The sequence below is a fragment of the Citrus sinensis genome, chromosome 3, assembly GCF_022201045.2.
Source record: "Citrus sinensis cultivar Valencia sweet orange chromosome 3, DVS_A1.0, whole genome shotgun sequence".
Classification (NCBI taxonomy): Eukaryota; Viridiplantae; Streptophyta; class Magnoliopsida; order Sapindales; family Rutaceae; genus Citrus; species Citrus sinensis.
In genome coordinates, this window is record NC_068558.1 from 26830211 (window position 1) to 26854754 (window position 24544).

The window sequence follows — 24544 nt, forward strand, 5'->3', positions numbered from 1 at the left end:
AGATTGTTTGTATCGCTTGTTCACAAGGAAAATCTATAGTTAAACCATTCCCTTCTAAGGTTGGTTATGAATCTCTAATGTTCTGCAAAGAGTTCAAGGATATATATGTGGGCCAATCCATCCACCTAGCGGACTGTTTTGTTACTTTATGGTGTTAATTGATGCATCTGCATGGTGGTCACATGTTTGTTTATTATCCATCCTCAACGTTGCATTTGCAAGATTACTTGCCCAAATTATAAGATTAAGGGCATAATTTCTAGATTATCCAATCAAAATCATACATCTAGATAATACTGGTGAATTTACATCTTAGACATTTGATGATTACTATACATCAGCAGGTATTGATGTTGAGCATCCAATTCCACATGTACATATACAAAAATAGATTGGCAAAATCATTTTTAAGCAGTTGCAGGTAATTGCAGGAACTTTGCTTATGCATACAAAATTACCAATATATGCATGGGGTCATGCTATTTTACATGTTGCAGCATTAGTTCGTGTTAGACCCACCGCTTATCATCAATATTCTCCATCATAGCTTGTACTTGGTTGACAACTTGACATTTCCCATCTATGCATTTTTGGTTGTGTTGTGTATGTTCTTATATTTATGTTGGCTTTAAATCACCTTTTATTATCGGATATCTTGAATCCTTGATGGGTGATCTTTTCACCACACGTTTTGCGGATTGTCACTTTGATGAGACAATTTTTCTATCATTGAGAAAAGGAAAGCCTCCTGAAGTAAGGCATGAATTTTCTTGGAAAGTTTCCACTTTGTCTCACCTAGATTCTCGTACCAATCAATGTGAAAATGCAGTGCGAAGGATAGTACATTTACAATAAATTACAAATAATTGTCAGATGCCTTTACATATATAGCGAAGGCAACCAAGTCATACATTCCAACTGCTAATACGTCAGTCCGGGTGGTTGTTCCTGTTGAATAATCAAGTGTAAAAGTGGTAACATATTTATTAGGCTACAAAAACGTGGTAGACCACTTGGTTCCAAAGACAGTGCTCCCTGAAAGAAGAGAATAAAAAATCAGGATCCTGTTGAAAATAAAGCTCGAGCTATAGACATACCCACATTATCTAACTACTAGAAGAACTTATGGTTCCTTAAGAGGCACATGTTCCTAAAGAGACAGTAACCCATGAAGAGGTAGGAGAATACAAAAATGAGGAAAAATCCATAAATTTTACTTATACAAAGGAAATATGGGATCATAATAAAATAAACATCGACAGTGTGTTTTCATTCACAGTAGTTATTGAAATTACAAAGGATTTCGAGCGTAAAATTGACGATGAATGTAGGCAAAGGCATGATTGGCCTCAATGGAAAGATGCGATTCAAGCAAAATTAAGTTCTCTGGCTAAACATAAAGTCTTTGGACTTGTAGTTCAGACACCTAAAGATGTCAAACCCGTTGGATACAAATGAGTATTTTTAAGGAAACATAATGAGCATAATGAAATTACCAGATATAAAGCGCGACTAGTCACACAAGGTTTCTCCTAGAGACCTGGTATTGATTATGAGGATACATATTCTCAGATGCTATTATGTTTCAATTTCTAATCAGCTTAGTAGTCTCTGAAAGACTTGACATGCGTCTCATGGATGTAGTGACCGTATATACGTATGGGTCACTCGGCATTTTTTTTTTTTATGAAAATCCCTAAGGGATTCAAAATGCTTGAAGCATTTAAATAAAAAAGATTGTCATCCATGTTCAGGCAAATTACCATGGTTATTATACAGATTAAAACAATCTAGATGCATGTGGTACAATCATTTGAGTGAATATTCGATTAAAGAATGATACAAAAATGATTCGATTTACCCATGAGTATTCATTAGAAAATCATAATCTGAATTTGCAATTGTAGCAGTCTATGTTGATTACATGAATTTAAATAGAACTCTTGAAGAGCTACTAAAAACTACTGAATATTTAAAGAGAGAATTTGAAATTAAATATTTAGGAAAAATAAAATATTGTCCGACCTATAGATCGAGCATAAAACAAATGAAGTGCTTAGTCATCAATCAACTAATATTGAGAAAATATTAAAACGGTTCAATATGGATAATGTTCATCCAATAAGCACTCCTATGATTGTTCGATCTCTCGATCTTAAAAATGATCCATTCCGGCCCAAAGAGGATGACGAAAAGATACTTGGTCCAGAAGTGCCATATTTAAATGCAATTGGCGCTTTATTATATCTAGCTCAATACACCAAACCAGTATTGCATTCTTTGTGAACTTATTGGAGAGATTTAGCTTAGCATCCACACATTGACATTGAAATGACATCAAACATATGTTTCAATACCTTCATGGAACGTCAAACTTGGGTTCTTTCAAACGAGCCAATAGAGAATCCTAGTCTTATCGATTATGCAGACACAGGTTACCTATTTGATTCCTATAAAGCCCGCTCACAAATAGGATATGTTTTCACTTACGATGGAACAACAATTTCGTGGCGATCTACAAAGCAGACTTTCGTTGCCACCTCTTCTAATCACTCAGAGATCTGTACATTGTATGAAGCAAGCAGAGAGTGTATTTGGATACGGTCTATTATCCATCATATTCAAAGCACATGCAATTTGGCCTTCGCAACAGATGTTCCAACAATTATACACAAAGACAAGGCTACCTATATTGCTCAAATCAGAGAAGGATACATAAAGGGAGATAGAACTAAGCATATCTCACCAAAGTTTTTCTACACTAATGAGCTGTAGCAGGACAAGAAAATTGATGTAAAGTAAGGACACTCCATTAATAATCTTGACGATCTTTTCACTAAAGTTTTTCCCACATCAACGTTCGAGAAGTTAGTTCACAATATTGGCATGCGTCGACTCAACAAATTATCAAACTGATACTTGACAGTTGAGGAGATATTTCATCTGGGGGAGCATATTTTGAAGATAGGAGTTCTTGCATCTATATAGACAAATGTGTATTATACTCTTTTTCCTTCGACCAGGTTTTGTCCCATTGAATTTTACTGGCGAAGTTTTAACGAGGTAGTATTAAACAAACCTAATTAAGTACATAAATGGTAAAGTTCAAGGGGGAGTGTTATAAACTAGTAGGTGAACTTTCACCATTTTGTAAGTGAAAAATGTCCCACATCGGCAAGTGATGATTACAAACATAATGATGAACTTCCACCATTTATCCCACATTGGTAAATCATCATTTACCCCTCAGCTTTCCAATTCTATATATATGTAACGTATTCATTCGTCTTGGTGATAATAAAATTCAAAAGCTTATCACTAATAAGCTTAGCAATAAGGTACTTTTTAAGTACTTTGTTTAATTCAAAATTTTTCTGTTATTTATTTATTTTATAACATAAATGTTTTAGTTCAGCTTTTTAACCTTTTTTTTCGTTGCTTGCCTTGTTAGGGACTCCTTTTTCTGGAGCTTGTCATTGTTTTTTTGGTCGTTGAGCATAAATAAACAGATATACGCTTATTATTGAAAAAAAAATCAACTCTATTTTTAAAGCAGTGATATCGAGTAAAATAAAATATTTAACTTGTTTCAGTATTTTGGAGATGACGCACTCGTGGAGCCTTGGAGTCGGAGATGTGCGAAGGATTTTGGGATTAACAAAAGAACGGAATGGAGGATTTATATATAGGAAAGAGTTGGGTATGGACTGTGGAATGGAAATAAAATTCTATGAAAGTCTGTTAAACGTAAAATGGAATGAATTTAATGATTGCTAATTAGATAAATACACCTCAAATCTCTTTAATTTTTCAATCAACCTTTTTCTTTTTTTATTATTACAGAAGACTATTAAATATACGTAGCACACTTCTATTTATTGATCCCCTGCTAAAATACAATTTAATACCGAATTAATTTGTTAATCCCATAACAATAATCTTGTTAATAATTAATTGTTTTACTTATTTATAACTGTAAACAAAGAAATTACATCTCCAGTGATTGTCCATGCAATCTTTGGCTTTGTTTGGTGATTTCTTTCCATTCTCGACCGGCTATTGCTTCCAAGTATATATAGGAATTTGTGTAGCTAGCTATATAAATAATTGTCTACCAATATTTACTGTTAACATAACAGTAACATGAAGCGGCTAACCGGATTCACAAAAACGGCAAGCCGATTATCAACAAAAAGTCAATAACGGCTAATTTTCTTCCTCAACTATAAATTGGCTCAAATCAAACTCATTCAAGATGATGCAACCATTAATATTTTGAGCATTTTCTTTACAAATCTAAAAGTATAAACTTTGTGTATTCATTTCATTTATTCACACATATTGGGCTTTCATTTGTATTCAAACACATTGTGTGAGAAATTTTTGTAAAATCAAATTGAGAGGTTGTAAGTGTTGGGATACACTTGGGTTAAGAGATTGGGGATAATCTCTTGTTGTAAAGGTCCATTGACACCTTGGAAGTCAATTGTAAGCGTTTGAAACCTTGGAAGACTTGGATCATGAAATCCTCAAGCCCGGTGTGCTTGGAGGTGTGGACGTAGGTGGGGATTGCCGAACCACGTAAAAATCCTTATATTTGTTTTATCTTCCCTTACCCTTTTATTTTTGTGATTTACTGAATTTATTGCTTTCGATTTTATTAAGGCATTAGATTGAATTATTGTGTGATTTGCTTAACTTAAATTTTAAAAACTCAATTCACCCCCTCTTGGGCTGCATAACTTATATTTCATTTGGTATCAGAGCAAAGTGCTCTTGTGTAGATTTAACTATCTAGAGCTAAAGATTCATAGCAATCGAAATTAGCTTTACCTTCATGAAGGCCAATCTACCACTGGACCTCTATTCTTTGATGGTAATGACTATCCTTATTGGAAAACTAGGATGAGTGTCTTTTTAAAAGCCTTAGATTATGAAATATGGGAAATAGTTTGTGATGGTTCATTCATTCCTAGGAAGAATGCTTTAAGTGAGTCGGATAGGAAAAATATGTCTTTAAATTCCAAGGCAATGAATGCTTTATTTTGTGCCTTAGATAAAAAGGAATTTCATAAAGTTTCAAATTGTTCTAATGCTTATGAAATTTGGAGAAAACTTGAAGTTTTGTATGAGGAGACTACAAACGAGGAGGAATCTTATGAAATGTCAAATGTGGCACTTATGACAATTGGAGATGAATCAGATGATGAACATGATGAGGTAAGTGATCTTCCTACATATGATGAATTACGTGATGCTTTCAAAGAATTGCATGATGAGTTGATGAAAATTGGTAAAAAGAATGTATGTCTTGAAAAGAAAATGGTGGAGCTCAAAAATGAAAATGAATATCTAAGTGCAAAGATTACATGCCTAGAATTAGAGAATAAAACATTGCATGGTAAAGTTGTATTATCAAATAAGAAACTTGGCACTTCACACGAGCATCTAAAATCACATGTAGATGACTTGAAAAATGAAAAGGATACTTTACGAAAATACAATGATTCATTAAATGAAAAGGTTAAAGGACTAGAATTAGAGAATAAAACTTTGCATAATAGAGTTGCATTATCAAATGAAAAACCAAGCATTTCACATGAGCATCTAGAGCCACATGTAAATGATTTGAAAAAAGAAAATAAAATGCTCAAGAAAACGAACATTGAACTTAGTGATGTTATGTTAAAATTCACAAATGGGAAAAAGATATTGGATAACTTGCTTAATTCACAAAAAATGTGTGATTGACAAAGAATGTATTGGCTATAAGCCAAATTTGAAACAAAAATATTATAAGAATTATTTTGTAAAGAGTAGCTTCATTAACAATCAAGTCGTATGCCACCTTTGCCATCAAGATGGTTACATGAAGAATAGATGTCCAGTTAAAAGAAATGCATATTATGGAGTAAAATGTGTTTGGGTTCCAAAAGGAACCATTACTAACACTCAGGGACCCAAGAGTATTTGGGTACCAAAGGGCACAATGTGAATGTTTTCTTTGTAGGTGCCACAATCAAGGAATGGTAGACAGTTCCTTGATAAAAGCTTATAAGGATAATCACTTGATCATGATCTAAGAGAAAATGATGAGTAAGATGATTTAATTATTTTGGTGACAATTTTGCCATATTGATTTTTTTGAATGGATCATGATGGATAGATAATAGCTTGAATTTGCAAAAGCATGCTAGTATGTTTACATAATTGAATTATTATTGTGTGTAATCATGATGTATGGATAGATATATATGATGGTAGCATGTCAACTTATCATGATGCCTTTGTTTGATTTTGATAATTGTATGATCTTTGATTTCATCTTTTTAATTGTCTATCATCATGTTTTATGTCATTTATTCATTTTCCTTATTTGTTCATCACTTATGTATATATGCATATGTCATATATCACCTATGTGAGCATTTGTAATAATGGATTTGACCACTTGTTCTTTAGCTCATAATGATGGTTTTTCTTAATATTTATGTTGATTTTGATGATCTATATATTGCCATATGTTGATTTTGATGATCTATATATTACCATTATCATTATGTACTTATGTTTTACTTAAGTTTTGATGATAAAGAATATGCTTTGATGATTACATTGTATTTGATGAAATTTGATCTTTTGCAATCTATGATTGGTGAATGGATGCATTTTTTGTCCTTTATCGATGTATTATTGATTATGCATTACTTGTTTTAAATGATGCCGAAAGGAGGAAAAATACATATACTTCGAGAATTTTAAGCATATAAGATATTTTAAGTTATATTGAAATGGCACATTGGATCTTGATGAGTTTAGTTGTCTTGATTTCTAAAACGTGATTAGTAAGTATGGAGCTTGGATAGTTGATAATATGTTCTTATAACCTTTGCATGCCAGTTTGGTAAAAAAATCAAAACCTCTTTGCTAATAACAATTTTCAAAAATTCGGCATAAACTTGGGATGATGAAATTTACTAATATCTCTAATCATGTTATTAATACTATTAAAATTGATTTCTTAATGATTTTGATGATTGATGATTATATGTGTGTTCCTTGATAAATTGATGGAGTTGTTGGTTTGTTATAATTTTTTAAACTTATATAGAAGTGTTTTTAACCATGTTGCATATTTGAGGATTTGTTCATTTTTAAGGGGAGACTCTGCCGAAATTTTTGCTCACACAAAATGGGTAATATCTTCATCGAATTATTTTTTATGATCTTGTTTTGATTGCATCTATCTATCTTTTCTTTTCTTTTTATGATGAAGGGAGAGATAAATATGATATTTTTTGGATAAAATTATTTTGGTTAAAATTTTAAATTAGCCATATATTTAGGGGGAGCATACAATATGATTTTGGATAAAATGTATTTTGAACTTTTTTGTTGTTCAAAGGGGGAGACAAAGTAATATATCATTTCGATGTTGTCAAAAGGAGAAGAATAATATGCACTTTAAATATTTTTTGGATGATTGATATGTGATTATGGTGATGATTTTGGGATGTGATGATGATTTGATTACACGGTTGTTTTATATGATAATTTTATGTTATGAGTTGTTGATTTGGTAATTGATGGAATAATGGTTCATGATCTTTTTATGGTTGATGGATTGTACGATGATTTGTATATGGAGTTGACTTGTATCATGATTTATAATAATTTGGGAGTAATATTACTAAACTTGTATTTGAGGTGATGCTTGTTGTTAGGGGGAGATTCTATCCAAATTTCTACTCAGACAATATGGATAACAAATTTGCTACTCTTTTTCTTTTCTACTAAGTTTTTTTTTTTTTCTGATGAAGGAGGAGAAGAATACATGTATTTAAATTTGTTAATTTAGCTAATTGGTAAATTGTAAAAGAAGCTTACATTTAGGGGGAGCAATTTGTAGAATCATTCTTTAAATACATGAAATGTTTGTCATCATAAAAAAAGGGGAAGATTGTTAACATATATGTTTCCATAATGTTGATTTTGATGATAACAAACAAGATTAAGAATGATTAAGTTTTTAAAAGTTCAAATTATTTTTTATATATTTTTAATAAATCATTATTTTCACATTATAAAAGTTTTTTATTTAATAGAAAAATGATTTTATGAAATTGGTTGTTTTTCAAGTTTATGGTTTAATTGAAAGAGTTTTAAAAACTTTAAAATCAACAAGTATTGCTTGGAATTTTGGAGAAGGAACTTATTTGAAAAGTTTCCTAGGGTTTTAGGTCATATCATAATTTCATAAAGTTTTGGGAATAACAAGCATTATTTTGAAATTTTGAAATTGGACATTTTTGTAAAGTTTTATGACTTTTTGAGCCATAGTATAATTTTATAAAGATTTGGGGCAAATTGTAATTTTGGAAAAAAAATCATTGTAGCAAAGCGGCTAACCGGATTCATGAAAGTGGCATACCAGATGTGCAAAAATTTAAATTTTTGAACATAAAGGTAACATGAAGCGGCTAACCGGATTCACAAAAGCGGCAAGCCGGTTATCACCAGAAAGTCAATAACGGCTAGTTTTCTTCCTCAACTATAAATTGGCTCAAATCAAACTCATTCAAGATGATGCAACCATTGATATTTTGAGCATTTTCTCTGCAAATCTAAAAGAATAAACGTTGTGTATTTATTTCATTTATTCACACATATTGGGCTTTCATTTGTATTCAAACACATTGTGTGAGAGAAATTTTTGTAATCCTTTTTGTAAAATCAAATTGAGAGATTGTAAGTGTTGGGATACACTTGGGTTAAGAGATTGGGGATAATCTCTTGTTGTAAAGGTCCATTGACACCTTGGAAGTCAATTGTAAGCGTTTAAAACCTTGTAAGGCTTGGATAATGAAATCCTCAAGCCCGGTGTGCTCAGATTCTTTGTAAGCCATTTACGGTATAGGAGTTCTTGTAAATATTATTTTTATTATAAAATAATGCAAAGAACATAAGAAAACAAAGAAAAGTTGGCGGTGGCAAACAGAAGAAGAAACAGGAGGTAGGGATGGTAAAATCCAGGTCCGAGTTTGCCTTTTTGGTTCCAGGCCCGGATGACAATTTATCTTCCCGGATCCAGATATAAACCCAGATTATTTAACTGCAGGTCCGGACCGGGTTTAACCCGGAAAAATCCTGGTTTCCGAATTGCGGGTTCTAAACCCGGTAGTTGGATGAAGGCAAACTTAGTGCTTGCCACTTTCGCCTCTTTGGAATTGCAGAAGTAAAAAATAGTAGGTCAAATTCATGGATTTCAACTAAATTTGCTTGCTTCAATAATAAAATTTACAATTATATCGACATTATGTGTTAAAATGCTACATTTGGCTATTCACAACAACAACAAAAATTAATAATTACCAAAAATAAGCAAAAGCAAAAAATTTAAAAAGAAATACACAGAAAGGAATGAAAATTATCTTTGATTGATCAGGTCGTAGCTAAGGTGGCGATGGGTGGTTAAGTCTGGTGAAAAATCTGATCGTTGACGAGAAGGGGTTAGCGGCTAGCGGCAAAGCTTGCTCTTTGGCAAGAGGCAATATCGAATTTGATGGTGGTGGAGCTTGGTTATTGTTTGTTGTTCTTAATAATAATGGATAATGTACTGACGATGATTTAAATTGATGATGTATTGATGAACCATTGAATTAATATTGAGCGTTGGGGATGAGGAAGATGAAGATTGAGGTGGCGGCTAGGGCTTGTTTTACTCAATTTTTTTTCCCTAAGGTGGCGGCTGGTGTGTTTGTTTTGTTTTGCTTTAGGGTTTCTAGGTTTGTTTTGTTTGCTTTTAAGTTTTGCAACAAAAATTAATTAATAAATGAATTATAAAAATAGTGTAGTCTGGGTCTGGGTTCTGGAAATTCGGGTTCACCCAAACCCGAAACCAGACCCGGATATGTCCGGGTTTTAAAAAAACAAACCGGATCCGCATTATTAATGCATCCGGTACGGGTTGAACCCAGACCGGATCGTTCAGGTATTTTCGAGTCCCAGCCGGGTCCAAAAAAATTTGCCATCCCTAACGGCAGCACCACTGGAATTGGCAGCGAAAAGCATAAAGGAATAAGGGGTTTCTTTTGGATTTTTTTCATTAGACACCCTACTGTCTTACAAATTTATGTTTGCTGCCAAAGTTTGAAATTGTGTTGCATTTAAGTCCAATAGTATATGTTGGTGGCGGCTGGAAGAAAAATAAGTGATTTAGGGTTTTGGGTTTATACCCCATGGCACCCTACAATTTCATTATTTTACGGTTCCGCCTAAGTATTTTGGGTTTTGGGCAGAAAAATTCAAAATTATTTATATTGGATGCAAGCCCATTATTGACTATCAATTGGATAATATAAATAGAAATTTGATAACCCCAATTGTTATTATTTGTCCAAATTTATTTATATTGGTCCCAAGCCCATTTAAGGAATTTCAAAATTGGGTTATATAAATGAAAATTTGGTAGATCAATAATAAAATTTATTTGGCACAAGAATTTTTGAAGATAAATTTGGGCTTATTATATTAAACTAATTGGGTCTGGATTATATTTCTAAAAAAAGGTATTTAAAAATAAGACCCAATAGAATTTTTATTTAAAAGGTGGCCAAATTTAAATTTAAAAATTAAACCAAGGATAAAATTTTAAAAGCCTAAAAATCCCCAAGCCAATAATTATGGATAAGAACAATACAAGGAAAAGAAAGAAAGATGGATATTGTCTTGAAGCCCAGTAGATATTAGGCTTATAGATTAAGTCGATTTTTTCTTAGGAAAATCATGAATTGAGATTGTTTAATTGCTTTTATCTATATACTATGTTTGATTGATAACATGCCATGATAACATGTCATATAGAACAGGAAGTGTCACTCTATGCATCATAATACTAGTATCATAAAATATATGGCATCTATAAATTATGAATGCAGATATATATATATATATTGTTTGACATTTGCATGTGCTTAATAATATTATATTGCTTCTAAATAATATTATTTTGAGAAGCATGCAATTAAAAATATATGATATAATCTGTATATGTTTGAAAGGAAAAAAAAAACCTTTAAAATATTGAGTGGGAGAGGGAAAATTCAAGATAATTTTTTCCACGGGCTTCATTGTTAGTTCAATAATAAAATTATATATATATATACCTCGACTTCATGATATAGTGTTACTCCCTACGGAGGGTATATATATTAGACGTTTTATTTGATGAACTTCTTTACAGATAAGATCAAAATATTTTTCAATCTGTTGATCACCCTAACGGTGGCTGCATGATATGAAAGATACGTATATTGAAACAATGGTTATACACTCAACAAAAATTTGTTATTAGCCTTCCTAACGAAGCTCTGTTAACAAATTTTGGCCCTAAAAGATAACGATAATTATTTATCATGTTTTTGACATGAAAGTAAATAATCTAGTGGTTAATTGTGTCTAATAAGTGTAGACATTTCTTCCCCAACGACTATCTTGCCAAATCGGTACTAGATTATTGTTACAAAAAAATAAAATGCATTTATGGTTTTTTGCATTTTAAATTATTTATTGTGGACATTATTTGTTTCGAAGTGTTTATGCATATCTATTTTATTTTTCAGAAAATGTCTTTCCTAAGCCCACTCATCATTATTATGAGTCGAAATAAACTCATTGGCGAGAACAACATAGATTGGAAATGAAATCTATTTACAATCCTAACTGCTAAAAATTATAAATATATCTTAACCCAGCCATGCCCTTCTAAACCAATAGAGGATCCTAGTAGAAATCAAAGGAGGCTTTATGAGAAATGGCAAAATGCTACATTTTATCCTCGATTTCTAATATTCTGCAGACCAAACATCAGAACATAGAGACAGCCGCTAAAATAATAGAAAGTCTCCAATAGATGTTTGGGCAGAGTACTTATAACTTTATGAAATGAGAGTTATCATGACACTTTTAAACTTAAATCAATAATACTTAGAGAGTAAATGAGGTGTTTTCATTGTATTTTTGTTATATTTTGCATAAACATTCATTTTAATTTAGTCTTAATAAATTTTGCTTGATTTAGAGTAATTCGTGCCCAAATTGTGTGCTTAATTGTAGGTGTCCAGAAGCTTATCTTTCACGGAAGGGATGTTGTTGCAATAGGCTCGCAAAAATGAGGAAGAACATGGCTACATAAAAATTGAAACAAAATCTAGAACAATGTGGTGTTGTAGCCGTTGCTGGAGCAGCCATTGCTGTAGCAATCCTGGAACAACGACAGAGAAAATTTAGCGCGGGATATATGCAAAATCGATATCTGCAGTTTCCTAATCTGGCTTATGCTCGCCCTAGGCTTCTGTTTACCCTAGTTTTCAGATATAAAAAGAGCACGCATCATATGAAAAAAGGGCGGCAAATTAACATTGGAGAAATCAAAGGGAAGAGGAGAACAAAATCAGAATTCACGGGAAAGCAAGTTTGCACCAATGAAGATAAACCCGCAGAGCTATTGTGGATTCAATTTTCATCGTTCTTTACTTGTTTCTTTACTTACTCTTTGATTGAACCGATGTATTTCATGGCTAATATTTTGCTGTTTATTTTTCTTTTTCTAGGTATGAACTAAATTTGATTGTAGTTGAGTGACAAACAATCTAAATGGGTTTTGACTGTTCTTATGAGTTGCTGCAAGATTTTTGTAGTGTTTTACTCTAATAGCTATTATTATAATCATTATTTCGATTGACCACCCATTTAATGGTTCAAGTTAAGATAGAGCCGCAAAAGGGCATGTCTTAGTGGAAATTATTAAAGTAATACTTGATCTTAATTTAAGTTTCTTGGACTAAGATTACTTGAGTCCCAAAAGGGCTATATTTGAGTTAAGATTTGTAAAGAACTAGACATAGGAATTCACCTTGTAAGATAGAGAGAGTGTATGCTCATAATGCCATACCATATGTGGCTTAACAATTGGTCATTATTAGGGTGCTTAAGGGTATGAGAAATCTGATATGCGACAGTTGAGGATGCAAAATAATTATGCCCAGTGTCGTACGAATTGTTGTAGCAACTGGTGTTAATTTAGACAAAGTCCATCGAGAGAGTTTGATCACTTAAACTACCTCATTCCCATTGAAATCTTTTTATGCAATTCATTTAATTTGTTTTATTACAGGATTGATTTGTTTTATTTTTTCTTTTATTGTCTATTTCGGTAGTAATTTACTTTTAATTAGAATCTTTTTGGAACAAATGAAGTTTGCACTATCATGATTGTTGTAGCCTTTCTAGTAACATCAATCCCTGTGGAGACAATCTTGAATATTAATCACTTTATTACTTATTGTGTCCACTTGCACATTGACGTCAATAGCAATTAAGTTAAAAAATAACCAACAAGTACTCACTCTGCGAGACAAGCGGTGCTGAAAGGTGTTATGAACTCCAAGATGGGAAATGGTATAAGAGTTCGTGATCATGTCTTGAAAATGATGGACTATTTAAATGAGGCTGAGATTCAGGGTGCACAGATCGATGATAATTCAAAGATTGAGATGGTGCTAGAATCTCTGCCTGAAACATTCAAGTAGTTTAAGGTCAATTATAATATGAATAAAAGAAATATGACCTTAACAGAATTGATGAACGAACTCCATTCAGGTGAAGAGATTTATCTTGCTGAAAAATCTCAAGGAAGCATTAACCTTACTAAAAAAATACTTTTTCTAAGCCTAAACCAAAAGGCAAAAAGAAGAAAGCTGGGAAAAATAATGTCTACTAAGAAAGATGGCAAGCCGAAAGGCAAGTGTTTCAAGTGTGGACAAAATGGTCATTGGCAAAAACAATTGCCCTAAGATTATAAAATCACGTATTGGAAATCTTTTAGTCATAGAGACCTGTTTTGTTTATAATCCTGTTGATGTTTGGGTCTTGGATTATGGAGCAACTAATCATATTTGTAAACTAGGAAACTAAGTGAATGAAGCATCAAGTTTCAGTTAGGGATAGGCCAGTTTGTTTCAACGGTGAAAACTATATCTGTTTTATTATCTTTTAATAGTAAGACTTTAATTTTAAATAATTGTCTTTATGTTCCAGACATTAAGAGGAATTTAATTTCAGTAGCTTGTTTGTCTAAACAATGGTACACTATAAATTTTAGTTCCTCTCTTTCTATTTTGAAAAATAATAGACTAGTATGTTCTGGTACATTGGAAGAATTTATATCATTTAAGTCCTCTGATCCATTCTATGCATGACACAATGATTGAAAATAATGAGCATATGCACTTATCTAAGAAAAGAAAAATTTCTTTTAACCAATGTTACCTCTTGCATATACTCTTAGGTCATATAAACCTAAATAGGATACAAAGAATGATCAAAGATTGACTTTTAGGTCCATTGGAAAATAAATCATTGTCATTCTGTGAATCTTGTTCAGAAGGAAAAATGACTAAAATGCCTTTCTCGCTAAAGGAATACGTGCAACAGTACCACTTCAATTAGTATATATAAATGTATGTGGACCAATCAATGTACAAGTTTGAGGAGTTTATGAGTATTTCATCATATTCAGTGATGGCTATTCAAGATACGGTTATGTTTATCTAATGCGTCATAAATCTGAAGCTCTTGAAAAATTTAAAGAGTACAGGATTGAGATCACCAGCACATGTGCTAAAACCAAAGGCAGACAAAATGGATTCACGTTCTGAGGTTTGTATGTTTGTTGGGTATCCCAAAAGAACAATAGGAGGTTTATTTTATAGTCCTCGTGGCAGAAAAGTAATTGTGAGTACACATTTCACTTCTTTTGAAGAAAACTATATGAATAACTTCAAACCAAAGAGTAAGGCAATACTAGAAGAGTTATCAGGAGATAATGTTAATGCTCAGATTTCGGTACCTATTAATCAACAAGAAGAAGACCAATAATATGAACATCGCAATATTACCCCTGAACAGTAATCATCTATAGAACCTCGTCGTAGTGAGAGGGTAATTAGATTACCAGCACGGTACATGTTACTAGGAGAAACTTATACAACCATCTCAGATGGACAAGTACAGGATCCCACTAGCTATAATGAAGCTCTATTAGATGGAGATGCTGAATTATGGAAAAACACTAAGAACCAAGAAATGGAATCTATGAATTCCAATAAAGTCTGAAAACTTATAGAGGCACTAAATAAGTTTAAACCCATAGGGGGTAAGTGGATCTACAAGAGAAAAATGGGAGTAGATGGAAGGGTGGAAACATTTAAAGTAAGATTAGTAGCGAAATGGTATACTCAGAAAGAGGGAATCGATTATGAGGAAACATTTTCACCGATTGCTTTGCTTAAATCCATTAGGATTCTACTCTCCATCAATGCAGTGCTGGATTATGAAATTTGGCAAATGGATGTCAAAACTGCGTTTCTTAAGGGGCATTTTGAAGAAGACATCTATACACAGCAACCATATGGGTTCATTAAAAAACGCCAAGAACACATAGTATGTAAGTTACAAAAATCTATTTATGGATTAAAGCAAGCATCTCGATCATAAAATATCAAATTTGATCAAATAATTAAAACATTTGGATTCATACAGAATATTGATGAGCCATGTGTATATAAGAAAATTCAGGGAAAAACTATAGTTTTTCTTGTTCTTTATGTAGATGACATTCTCTTAATTGGAAACGATATCGAAGTATTATCATTAATAAAGAATTTGTTGGCTAAATAGTTTGATATGAAAGACCTATGAGAGGCAAGCTATATTCTTGGGATTAAATTGCTTCAAGACCGGAAGAATAAAACTTTAGCCTTATCCCAAACTGCTTACATTGATAAGATACTAGCTAGATTTGGCATGGAATTACATTCTCCAAAGATCAGTCGCCTAAGACACCTGAGGAAAGAGAAAAAAAAAATAAAGCGAGTTCCCTATGCAAAAGTTGTGGGAAGTCTCATGTATGTCATGCTATGTAATGGACTAGACATTTGTTTTGTAGTACGGATGGTCAGTAGATATCAATCTAATCTTAGTCCTGAACACTGGACTGCAGTCAAGCATATGATTAAGTATTTGAAAAGAACTAAGAATTATATGCTTGGGTATTCTGGTGATGATCTCATTCCAGTGGGTTACACTGATTCTGACTTCATGTCAGATAAAGATTTCAAAAAATCAACTTCCGATTATGTGTTTATATTATGATATGGAGCTATAAGTTGAAGAAGTGTGAAACAAAGTTGTATCGTAGACTCCACAACAAAAGCTGAATAGATGGCTGCATCTGAAGCTGCTAAAGAAGCTGTTTGGCTCCGTAAGTTCCTACAAGATCTTGAGGTGCACCTTTTAAACTATTTTGTGATAATAGTATAGCAGTGGCTCAATCTAAGGAACCAAAAAACCACAGGAAGCAAAAACATATTGAAAGGAAATACCATCTCATAAGAGAAATAATGCAGAGAGGTGATGTAGAGGTTACCCAAATAGACCTAAAAAAAAATGACAGATAGTATCAGAGCAGCTCCTCGTGTCCTCTTGAGCGATATTGGGGCAAACCTCAGCGAGGACGCTGAGTCCCTCAAGGCGGTGTATGTAACACCCTAAGCGAATCCCACATCGGCAAATCACGGGAGAGATGTTGGGTTTATAAGGGTGATCCACACCTTAATTGGCAAGATGCGTACTGGGGTGTATAGGCGCCCCAGAAACAAAACCATGCGGGCCTTGTTAAGGCCCAAAGCGGACAATATCTTGCCAAGATTAGGTTGGGTCATGACACTAACAACATCTTCGAAGCTCAAAACCACTTAAAGTCTACTCCAGAGAGTATTATATCCTGCACTAACATATTTCAAGTGACCCATTGTTTTCATATTCTCCTAGTTCTTTAGTTTGTCTTCCTAGAAAAATCATAATAATGCCTATATATATACATATTAGTATATGAATGCTCTCTTCTCTAATCAAGCTAAAAACACTGACAAACAAGTCGTTGCTTCCTTGTTCTATTGTAAGTTGTAATTTGTTATTGTCGTGCCAAACTTGCATAAATATATTTTTGGAAAATATGTTGTTAAGCAAAACTAATAAAAGGTAGGTTCTTTATTCCTCTATTTCTATCGGCCTATTATTAAACATGATGTGAAACTAACTCATTCATTGGCTGAGTTTTGTCAATTCAAACTATCTTTTAATGTTTTTGCACAGATGAAATCCAATTTATCAATAGAAAAGAAACTTATAAACCAATTTTATAAATGACTTAACTTAAGTATTTCCAATCAAACAAGCTTAATTTTTATAAGTTAAACCCTAATTTAGAAATAAAAAGTAAATTGAGAATCAAACCTGCAGCTTGAAGATCCAAGAGCAGTATTCTTGCGCAGCGTAGTGATTAATGGGCTATGGTGTCTGACAGCGTAGTGTTAGCGAAATTGTGGTTCGTATGACAGGATGGTAATAGAGTTGGTGTGTCTCACGGCAAAGCCAGCTAGCGTGATAGTGATAGAGTAAAGCTAGCTGGCCAATTTTGTTGGCAAATAGAGATGAGCAGTGATCAAGTGTTTTTCTATTTTTTTCTTTGTTTTTGTTTTGTTAAATGGCAAGAAACATGTATAAACCCAACCCCCTATGGGTTTACTTTATGCAGGTTTTGCCACATCATAATGTTACAATATCTAATAAAGCCCAAACATGATATAGTAATTTATTAATACAATACAAACTCTTAATACAGCATTATGAGTGCTACCAAACATGCCCGTAGAACATTATATCCATCTTTATCTGTCAAAAACTTAAGAAGAGGAAGTGAATATCCACATTTGTAAAGTTGATTATCCATGATCACATACCTTTCAATTTGGTATCTCACCTTCTTATATTCATTCTTGTCCTTAGGTAAAGTTCCATTCATAAGCTAACTTATGATTGGATCCATCCAGAAAATTCAATGGTCAATGGTTACTTTTTCATTTTGTTCGAATTTGATTATGCTTGGCTTTGGGATGATGACTACTGGAACTAATCTTAGAAAGTTTTTCTCAGGCAAGAAAGCCAGTTGAGCCAAAGCATCAAGTCGTGTGTTTTCCTTCTAAGAAATTTGTTTTACCTTGTCGTTAAAGTCCCTTAGTAACTCATTACCTTCATCAAGATATGTAATCAAGTTGAAATCCCGAGCTGTATAGTTGCAATTCACTTGATTAACCACTAATTATAGTCACTAAAAACAAGCAAATCATTTGCACGCAATGCTCGAACTAACCTAAACCTGGCAAGAAGAGCCTCATACAATACCTCATTCTTAGTAACATTGATGCGATATTTAAAAGCACATCTAATCTCAATGTTGTTTAGGGTGATCGCTATAAATCCCTCACCACATCAACATTTCCTAGAGGATCTATTACCGTAAAGAGGCCATTTATCATGATGTTCTTTTTCAATATCAAGTGATATTATCAATTCTTTAATAAATTCAGCAATAAAGTTTGTCACTACTTGTCTTTTTAATGATGTCCTACAATAATACAGGATATCAAACTCTCCAAGCTCAATAAGCCACTTCGTCATCAGGCTTAGCCAAGACTTGTTGAATTAGTTGATTAGTAAGAACAATTATGATATGAACATACAAGTAAGGTCTTAGCTTTCTTGCTAAAACAATCAAGGTTAGGACAATCTTATTAAGACTTATGTAGTATATAGGCCTTTGCACTCCATTATCTTCTCAGATAAGGATAAAGTTAGTGGTGTGTTTAGACATCACAAGATAGAGAAGAATGACTCATCTTGGATTAGCTTAACAAGCAAAAAGGGACTTCTTAAATATTCTTTAATTTTTTTAAAAGCTTTTCCATATTCCTTTGTCTACTTCATCTCGTTTCATTTGCTAAGAGCCTTGAAGAAATGAAAGCAGTTATCTATGGCTCGAGAGACAAAGCAATTCAGGGCTGCTACTTGACCCGTCAACCTCTAAATTTTTGTAACATTCTTTGGAGACTTCATGTTAACTAATGCTTGAATCTTCTCAAGATTGATCCCAATACCTCTTTGATTTACCATAAAGCCAAAGATTTTCTTAATGATATACAAATGCATATTTAGTTGGACTTAATCTCATTTTGTACTTCTTAAGAACATTAAAGGTATCCCATAAATCTTTTAAATGATCTTTAGGTGTAAAACTCTTGGTAAGCATGTCATCTATATAAACTTCCATAGTATGCCCAATTTGTTGAACAAAGGTAGTATTTACTAATCTCTGATAGGTGACCTCTCTGATAGGTGGCCCCAATATTCTTGAGTCCAAACGACATAACTTTGTAGCAATAAGGACCTCGATTAGTGATGAAGGTGGTCTTCTCTTAGTCAGGTTCATGCATCATTATCTGATTATATCCCGAGTATGCATCTATAAAGCTTAGCGATACATGCCAAGTTGTTGCATCTACTAATTGATCAATCCTCGGTAAAGGAAAACAATCTATTGGATAAGCTTTGTTAAGATCAGTAGAGTCAATGCACATCCTCTATTTTCTATTAGTTTTCTTCACCACCACAATATTGGCTAAACACTTAAGATATCTTGCCCCTTGATAAAACTAAGCTTAAAAAGTTTATCTATTTCTTCTTTCACAGCTAAAGATCTTTCGGCATTTAGGCTACTTCTTTTCTATCAAATCAATTTTATCTTTGGGTTAGTACTTAATCAATGGACTATCACTCTAGGATCAATACTCAGTATATCTTTATGTATCTAAGTAAACACATCGTGATATTCTTTGAGAAATTTAACAAATTTTTTCTTCAATTGATCAGTCAATTGACATCTACTACCTTAGTTAGATCTTCACCAAGCAGAAAGTCATCTAAGTCATTAATTAGACTTGCTCATTGATCATCTTTGACTATTCTAGGATAAAGGCATTTGATCTTAAGAGTTTCATTGCCCATTCTAAATGATATATCATAGCACTCCATTACTTCCTTTGCTCACCTTTCAGAACTTCAACTTCAACTTTAGATGGAAACTTCAAAGTATAATGGTAATTCAAATCTTTCGCTTTTATTATACAAAGATTTAGCGTTCTTAAGATGGAGTTATAGGAACTTGTTTGATCAACTACAATAAAATTAACTATAGCGGTTACATTGGTCAAACAGTTTCCAAAGAAACTACGAGCTCGATAACTCCATTAGGAACTACACTTCCTTTGATGAATTCATCAAGTGTAGCAGTGTAAGGTTTCAATTGTGATCTTTCCAACCCTACTCGGACAAAGGTTGACAAGAATAAAATCTCAACTGAACTCCCATTATTCATGAGAATTAGATGGAGTTTGCTTGCCACAAAGAGGGTGATATCTAATGCATCACAATGAGGATGATGAACTCCTCTAGCATAATTCTCGAAGAATATTATTACTATGTCATCAACTATTGTCACTTCCCATTCCTGAGTAAATTATCCAGTTTCTTAGATAACTATTGAGTGCATTATTGTTTCCTCTGAAGTATCTCCTCAAATGTAGTATTGCTCGCCAAAGGTTGCTATTTTCTGATTCATCGAAATATGATGACTCTTCCAAAACGAAAATCAATCTTAAGATTATATAGGTAGCAATATAGATCGTGCCATAATAGACTCGATCTAGGATAGTCTCAGTAGATTTTTAATATAAATATCATAATTCTAATTGGAATATACGTATAAAAGAAAAAGGAACATTGCATATATTATGGTGACTTACTGCATCTAGATAACAACTTATCGTTAATCAAAAGTTTCAACTTCATTTATCAAGTACTGCAGAAGTTGCTGCACCATGCGTATGGTTGCTTACCATATGATGAGTGAACTTCTGTATCGTTTGCATTGTATTTGTGTCTCCACTATTTGTGATTCAAAATTTTCTTTTGATGGGAGCACACTTGTGATTAGGAATTAAATAAATAAAAGATTATTAAATAAATTCTCACTAGAAAATGAGACACCGTAGATGGCTGTATATATTTTTTTACTAATTATGTGATCGTAAAAAAAAACAAAAATTGATGCCCATCATTCAAAAATAAATAAACTATAAGTGATTAAGACTAATTTTTTTTATCATTTGCTAATAATGTCAGTGTTAATCTAAGTTTTGTACTGATCTTTTAAAAAAATGTGACAGTAGTTATTGGAGAATTAAATTTTAACCGTACATTAATATTGTAAAATACAGACATCACATAAGATTGATTATTAAAACATAAACACAACAAATTGAGTATCGAATCAAAATTTAAATGTAAAACTTGCTTCGAAATGATCAAACGAGGTACAATTCTTAGAATTAATGGGCATTCACAGGCTACTTATAGAACTCCATAACCCATAAATTACAAGTAAAACATTCAAATCTGATGCCACTAAATCCAGCTCCAGCAGCCAAGGTCATGAATTCATGCTTTGTTCGCTCCTTTCCTCCCGGATTTTGAGTCATCATCAGCACATCAATTTGGGAATTTCTTTTTGATAGAGTGCTAGTCTCAGGCAGATCTGGAAGTATTGACTCCACAACAATTACCTTTCCATCTTCTGGAATACTTTTGTAGCAATTCTTCAACAACTTCAAGCAATGTTCATCGCTCCAATCGTGCAGTATCCACTACAAAATGTGAAATATTATGAAATTTGTTTAATATCTGCAAAGTAAATTCAAATTAAACTTACCTTCATCAAGATGGCATCACCTTTTGGAACACTTTGAAACATATCACCCCCTGCATGCTCAACGCCTGTACTACACACAATTTAATTTCCTCTGTTAGAATCTGGCGTTACGGTGGACAGAGTATTCTTATGAGCATTGATATTCGGGCAAAAAGTTTAGACACAAAAGCAACAGTAAATCGGGACTGATTTTCTCAATAAATTTCAAATACATAAATCGAATTCAGTTTAAAGTCTTTTTGTCGAAAAAATTTCAGCATTTTCTCTGTTTACCATGTTCTAATTAATAATTAATATATATTTTCTCATAACAATGACATTAAAAGAAAAAACGAAGACAGGATTTTGGGGAAAACCCAAATAAATTTTCTAGCCTTCAACCTTCTCAAGGATTTACAATTAGTTAGGCAGATTAAGAAAAATTTTTAAGAGCTACTAAGCCATGTCTCTCACATTATTGTAAAAATAAGTGATAATTCATACCAGGATACTCCGGGGCATGCTGTATAACATGAGGCAAGTCGAAATTGATGCCCTTAACGTGAGAATACTTGGTAGTGATAGCTTTAAGTGTATTGCCAAGGCTACCACCGACATCGACCAGTTGCTTTATGTGCTTGAAACCATTGTAAGCCTCAAGAATTTTCTGGATGACCAAAGTAGAAAGGTTGTACATCGCTGTATTGAAAACTTCATTGAACCTGGGGTCCAGTCTCGGGTACTCAAAAGCGTGTGTTCCATGAACACGATCAAATGGAACTCCTCCTTCAATAATAGCTTCTTTTAATTGGGACCTGCACGATCAATTAATCAATCAGTCCAGAATTAGATTCGTATCCAAATCCTCTATTCATCAGATCAACATTTTACATTTGGCTTACTCTTTTTAGATTCATTGATTCGTGGTTGATAAAAACATATAGATACATATAAATTATAACTATGACGATGTATACGTATCGTAAAATTATTAAAAGATAAGATAAGTATGATGATGTATATGTATTGTAAAATCATTAAATGATATAGATACATATAAATTATAACTATGACGATGTATACGGATCGTAAAATCATTAAAAGATAAGATAAGTAGAGGATTCATTTCCTCCCAAAATCACAAAGAAAGATAACGCATAGTTGTCACCTACGTCTTTATAAGAGGAAAAAAAAAAGGAAATAGGGTCATGACATCTTCCGGCTGGGATATACTGAATTTTACAAAAATCACAAATTAGTTCATATCTAGTTTGTATTGACATTTCATGTAGTTAGGTCCTGCTTGTTGTGCGTAGAATGCAAAATCAAGCACACCAAATAATCACAGAAAAATAAATGATACAAAATTTAACGTGGTTCGGCAATTATGTCTATGTCCACGGGAGCAAGAGAAAATAATTGTATTACTAACAATTATAATAGTACAATATTTGAGTAGAAACCTTACTTCTCAAAATCTAAATACACCTAGTATTCTCACATACACTTGAAAAGAAAAAACCTCTCAATTGTTCACACTCTCCAATTGCTCACTCTCTCAACAATTCTTCACTTAAATTATTGCTCTCAATTTTATGAGATTCTCTCAAATTTTAAGATGCTTTAGCTCTATGAATGAAGCTCTATTTATAGTTGAGCTTCACTGTAAAAAGTCTGAAAAGTAGTTGGCAAAAAGTCCTGCAATTTGGCGCCGAATTGAAAAAACAAAAAAATGCATGCGGCTTTGCCAATTTTTGTCAAGAAAATCACGCGGTTCAATATGTTCAAAATCCAACATGTGAGCCCCCTTCTTTACTTTGGCTTTTCAACACTGCTGTCTTAAAAAACCCCCCGGGAAAAAAAATCTTTTAATTGAGCAAAATTATACGGATGAAGTTAAGAATTTTTTCCTTTATGAATTTCTGTCAAAACTAAAGAACAGAATTCAATAAATGCTCTCAATAGAACTAAATTCATTGTCTTTTTCATACTACTCTCATTTTCTCTGCAAGTAAAAGACAAAAATTTCCCCGACGGAGAACACTTTTCTTCTTATCCTCTGCAAATAAAACACAATCAACAATATTTCATCTATTCTTGAATTGATTTGATTAAAAGTATATATATAGTAATGATTTATAAGTTTGCTAAGTGTACATTCTACATTTTAGTGCTTACTATTATAAATATACACTTATGCATCAAATATAGGGATTTAGTTCATTTTTTGTTTGTTTGTTTCTACGACGACTGAAAATGAATTTAGAAACAAGTTGAGCATGAGTTGGAGTATGATCGGAGATATGCATGATTGGATCTGAATGTTTAGAAAGATAGATGCATTATTAACCCATGTGATGTTATTATTCTAAATAAAAATAAACTACAGAGAATTAAAATGAGAGAGAGCAGGTATACCAGCTGTCCAGAAACACCTTGTCCTGAATTAAGGCCATTAAGGGGCCCAATGAGACACCATCTTCGTTAGGCACAAAGTATCTGGAAACATTACTCTGACCGTAGAGTCTCTGAGAACCATCAATATCATCTAGTGAGCATTCAACAACACCATGGCTAGCCAGAAGCCTGAGTATCCGGTCCAACATCATGGGTGCGTCTTTGTTCTTGGTGGTAGGCAACTGAGCTGCAATCTCTGAAGCTGAGAGCTTTGCTCCAGGACCAGCTTTGGCTATGATCTTGAAAACTCCCAGCTCAATTGCTGCTTGCATGGTCATGGGGAGCACTGAACCCGTCACCAATTGATTGGCATATGCAAAGCTTTCGTCTCTCTCTTCATTAGCCATATTTTGTTGAATTTCCTTATCTGTTTTGCTAAAGAAA

At 32.9% G+C, this 24544-nt stretch overlaps 2 protein-coding genes across 7 annotated transcripts in view; both read right to left on the reverse strand.

Moving 5' to 3' along the window:
* The window catches only part of LOC102622352 (anthranilate N-methyltransferase-like), a 67593-nt gene extending 50047 nt beyond the window's left edge, over positions 1–17546 (reverse strand). For 2 of the 6 annotated variants that reach the window (XM_052437618.1, XM_052437616.1), the window contains exon 1: positions 17356–17544. The gene's annotated coding sequence lies outside the window, so the exon portion shown is untranslated. Of the gene's footprint in view, positions 1–17355 lie in introns of all 6 variants that reach the window. The other 4 variants (XM_052437614.1, XM_052437611.1, XM_052437619.1 and 1 more) reach the window with 3 other exon arrangements.
* Positions 17547–21281: 3735 nt separating this feature from the next.
* Positions 21282–24535, reverse strand: LOC127901145 (anthranilate N-methyltransferase-like). Its single transcript, XM_052437620.1, has 4 exons — positions 24122–24535; positions 22208–22518; positions 21725–21789; positions 21282–21659 (listed from the first exon to the last, which is right to left on the reverse strand). The coding sequence occupies exons 1-4, from the start codon at positions 24505–24507 to the stop codon at positions 21363–21365; spliced, it is 1059 nt and encodes a 352-aa protein (XP_052293580.1). The 5' UTR covers positions 24508–24535; the 3' UTR covers positions 21282–21362.
* Positions 24536–24544: the final 9 nt, after the last annotated feature.

Bases quoted from the DNA above. Each gene is read 5' to 3' on its own strand.
- LOC127901145 (XM_052437620.1), bottom strand. From the start codon at position 24,507: ATGGCTAATGAAGAGAGAGACGAAAGCTTTGCATATGCCAATCAATTG. The intron at 22,519-24,121 runs GTATACCTGCTC...TTGATCGTGCAG, and splicing joins AAGGTGTTTCTGGACAGCTG to GTCCCAATTAAAAGAAGCTA. The intron at 21,660-21,724 runs GTAAGTTTAATT...CACATTTTGTAG, and splicing joins GTGATGCCATCTTGATGAAG to TGGATACTGCACGATTGGAG.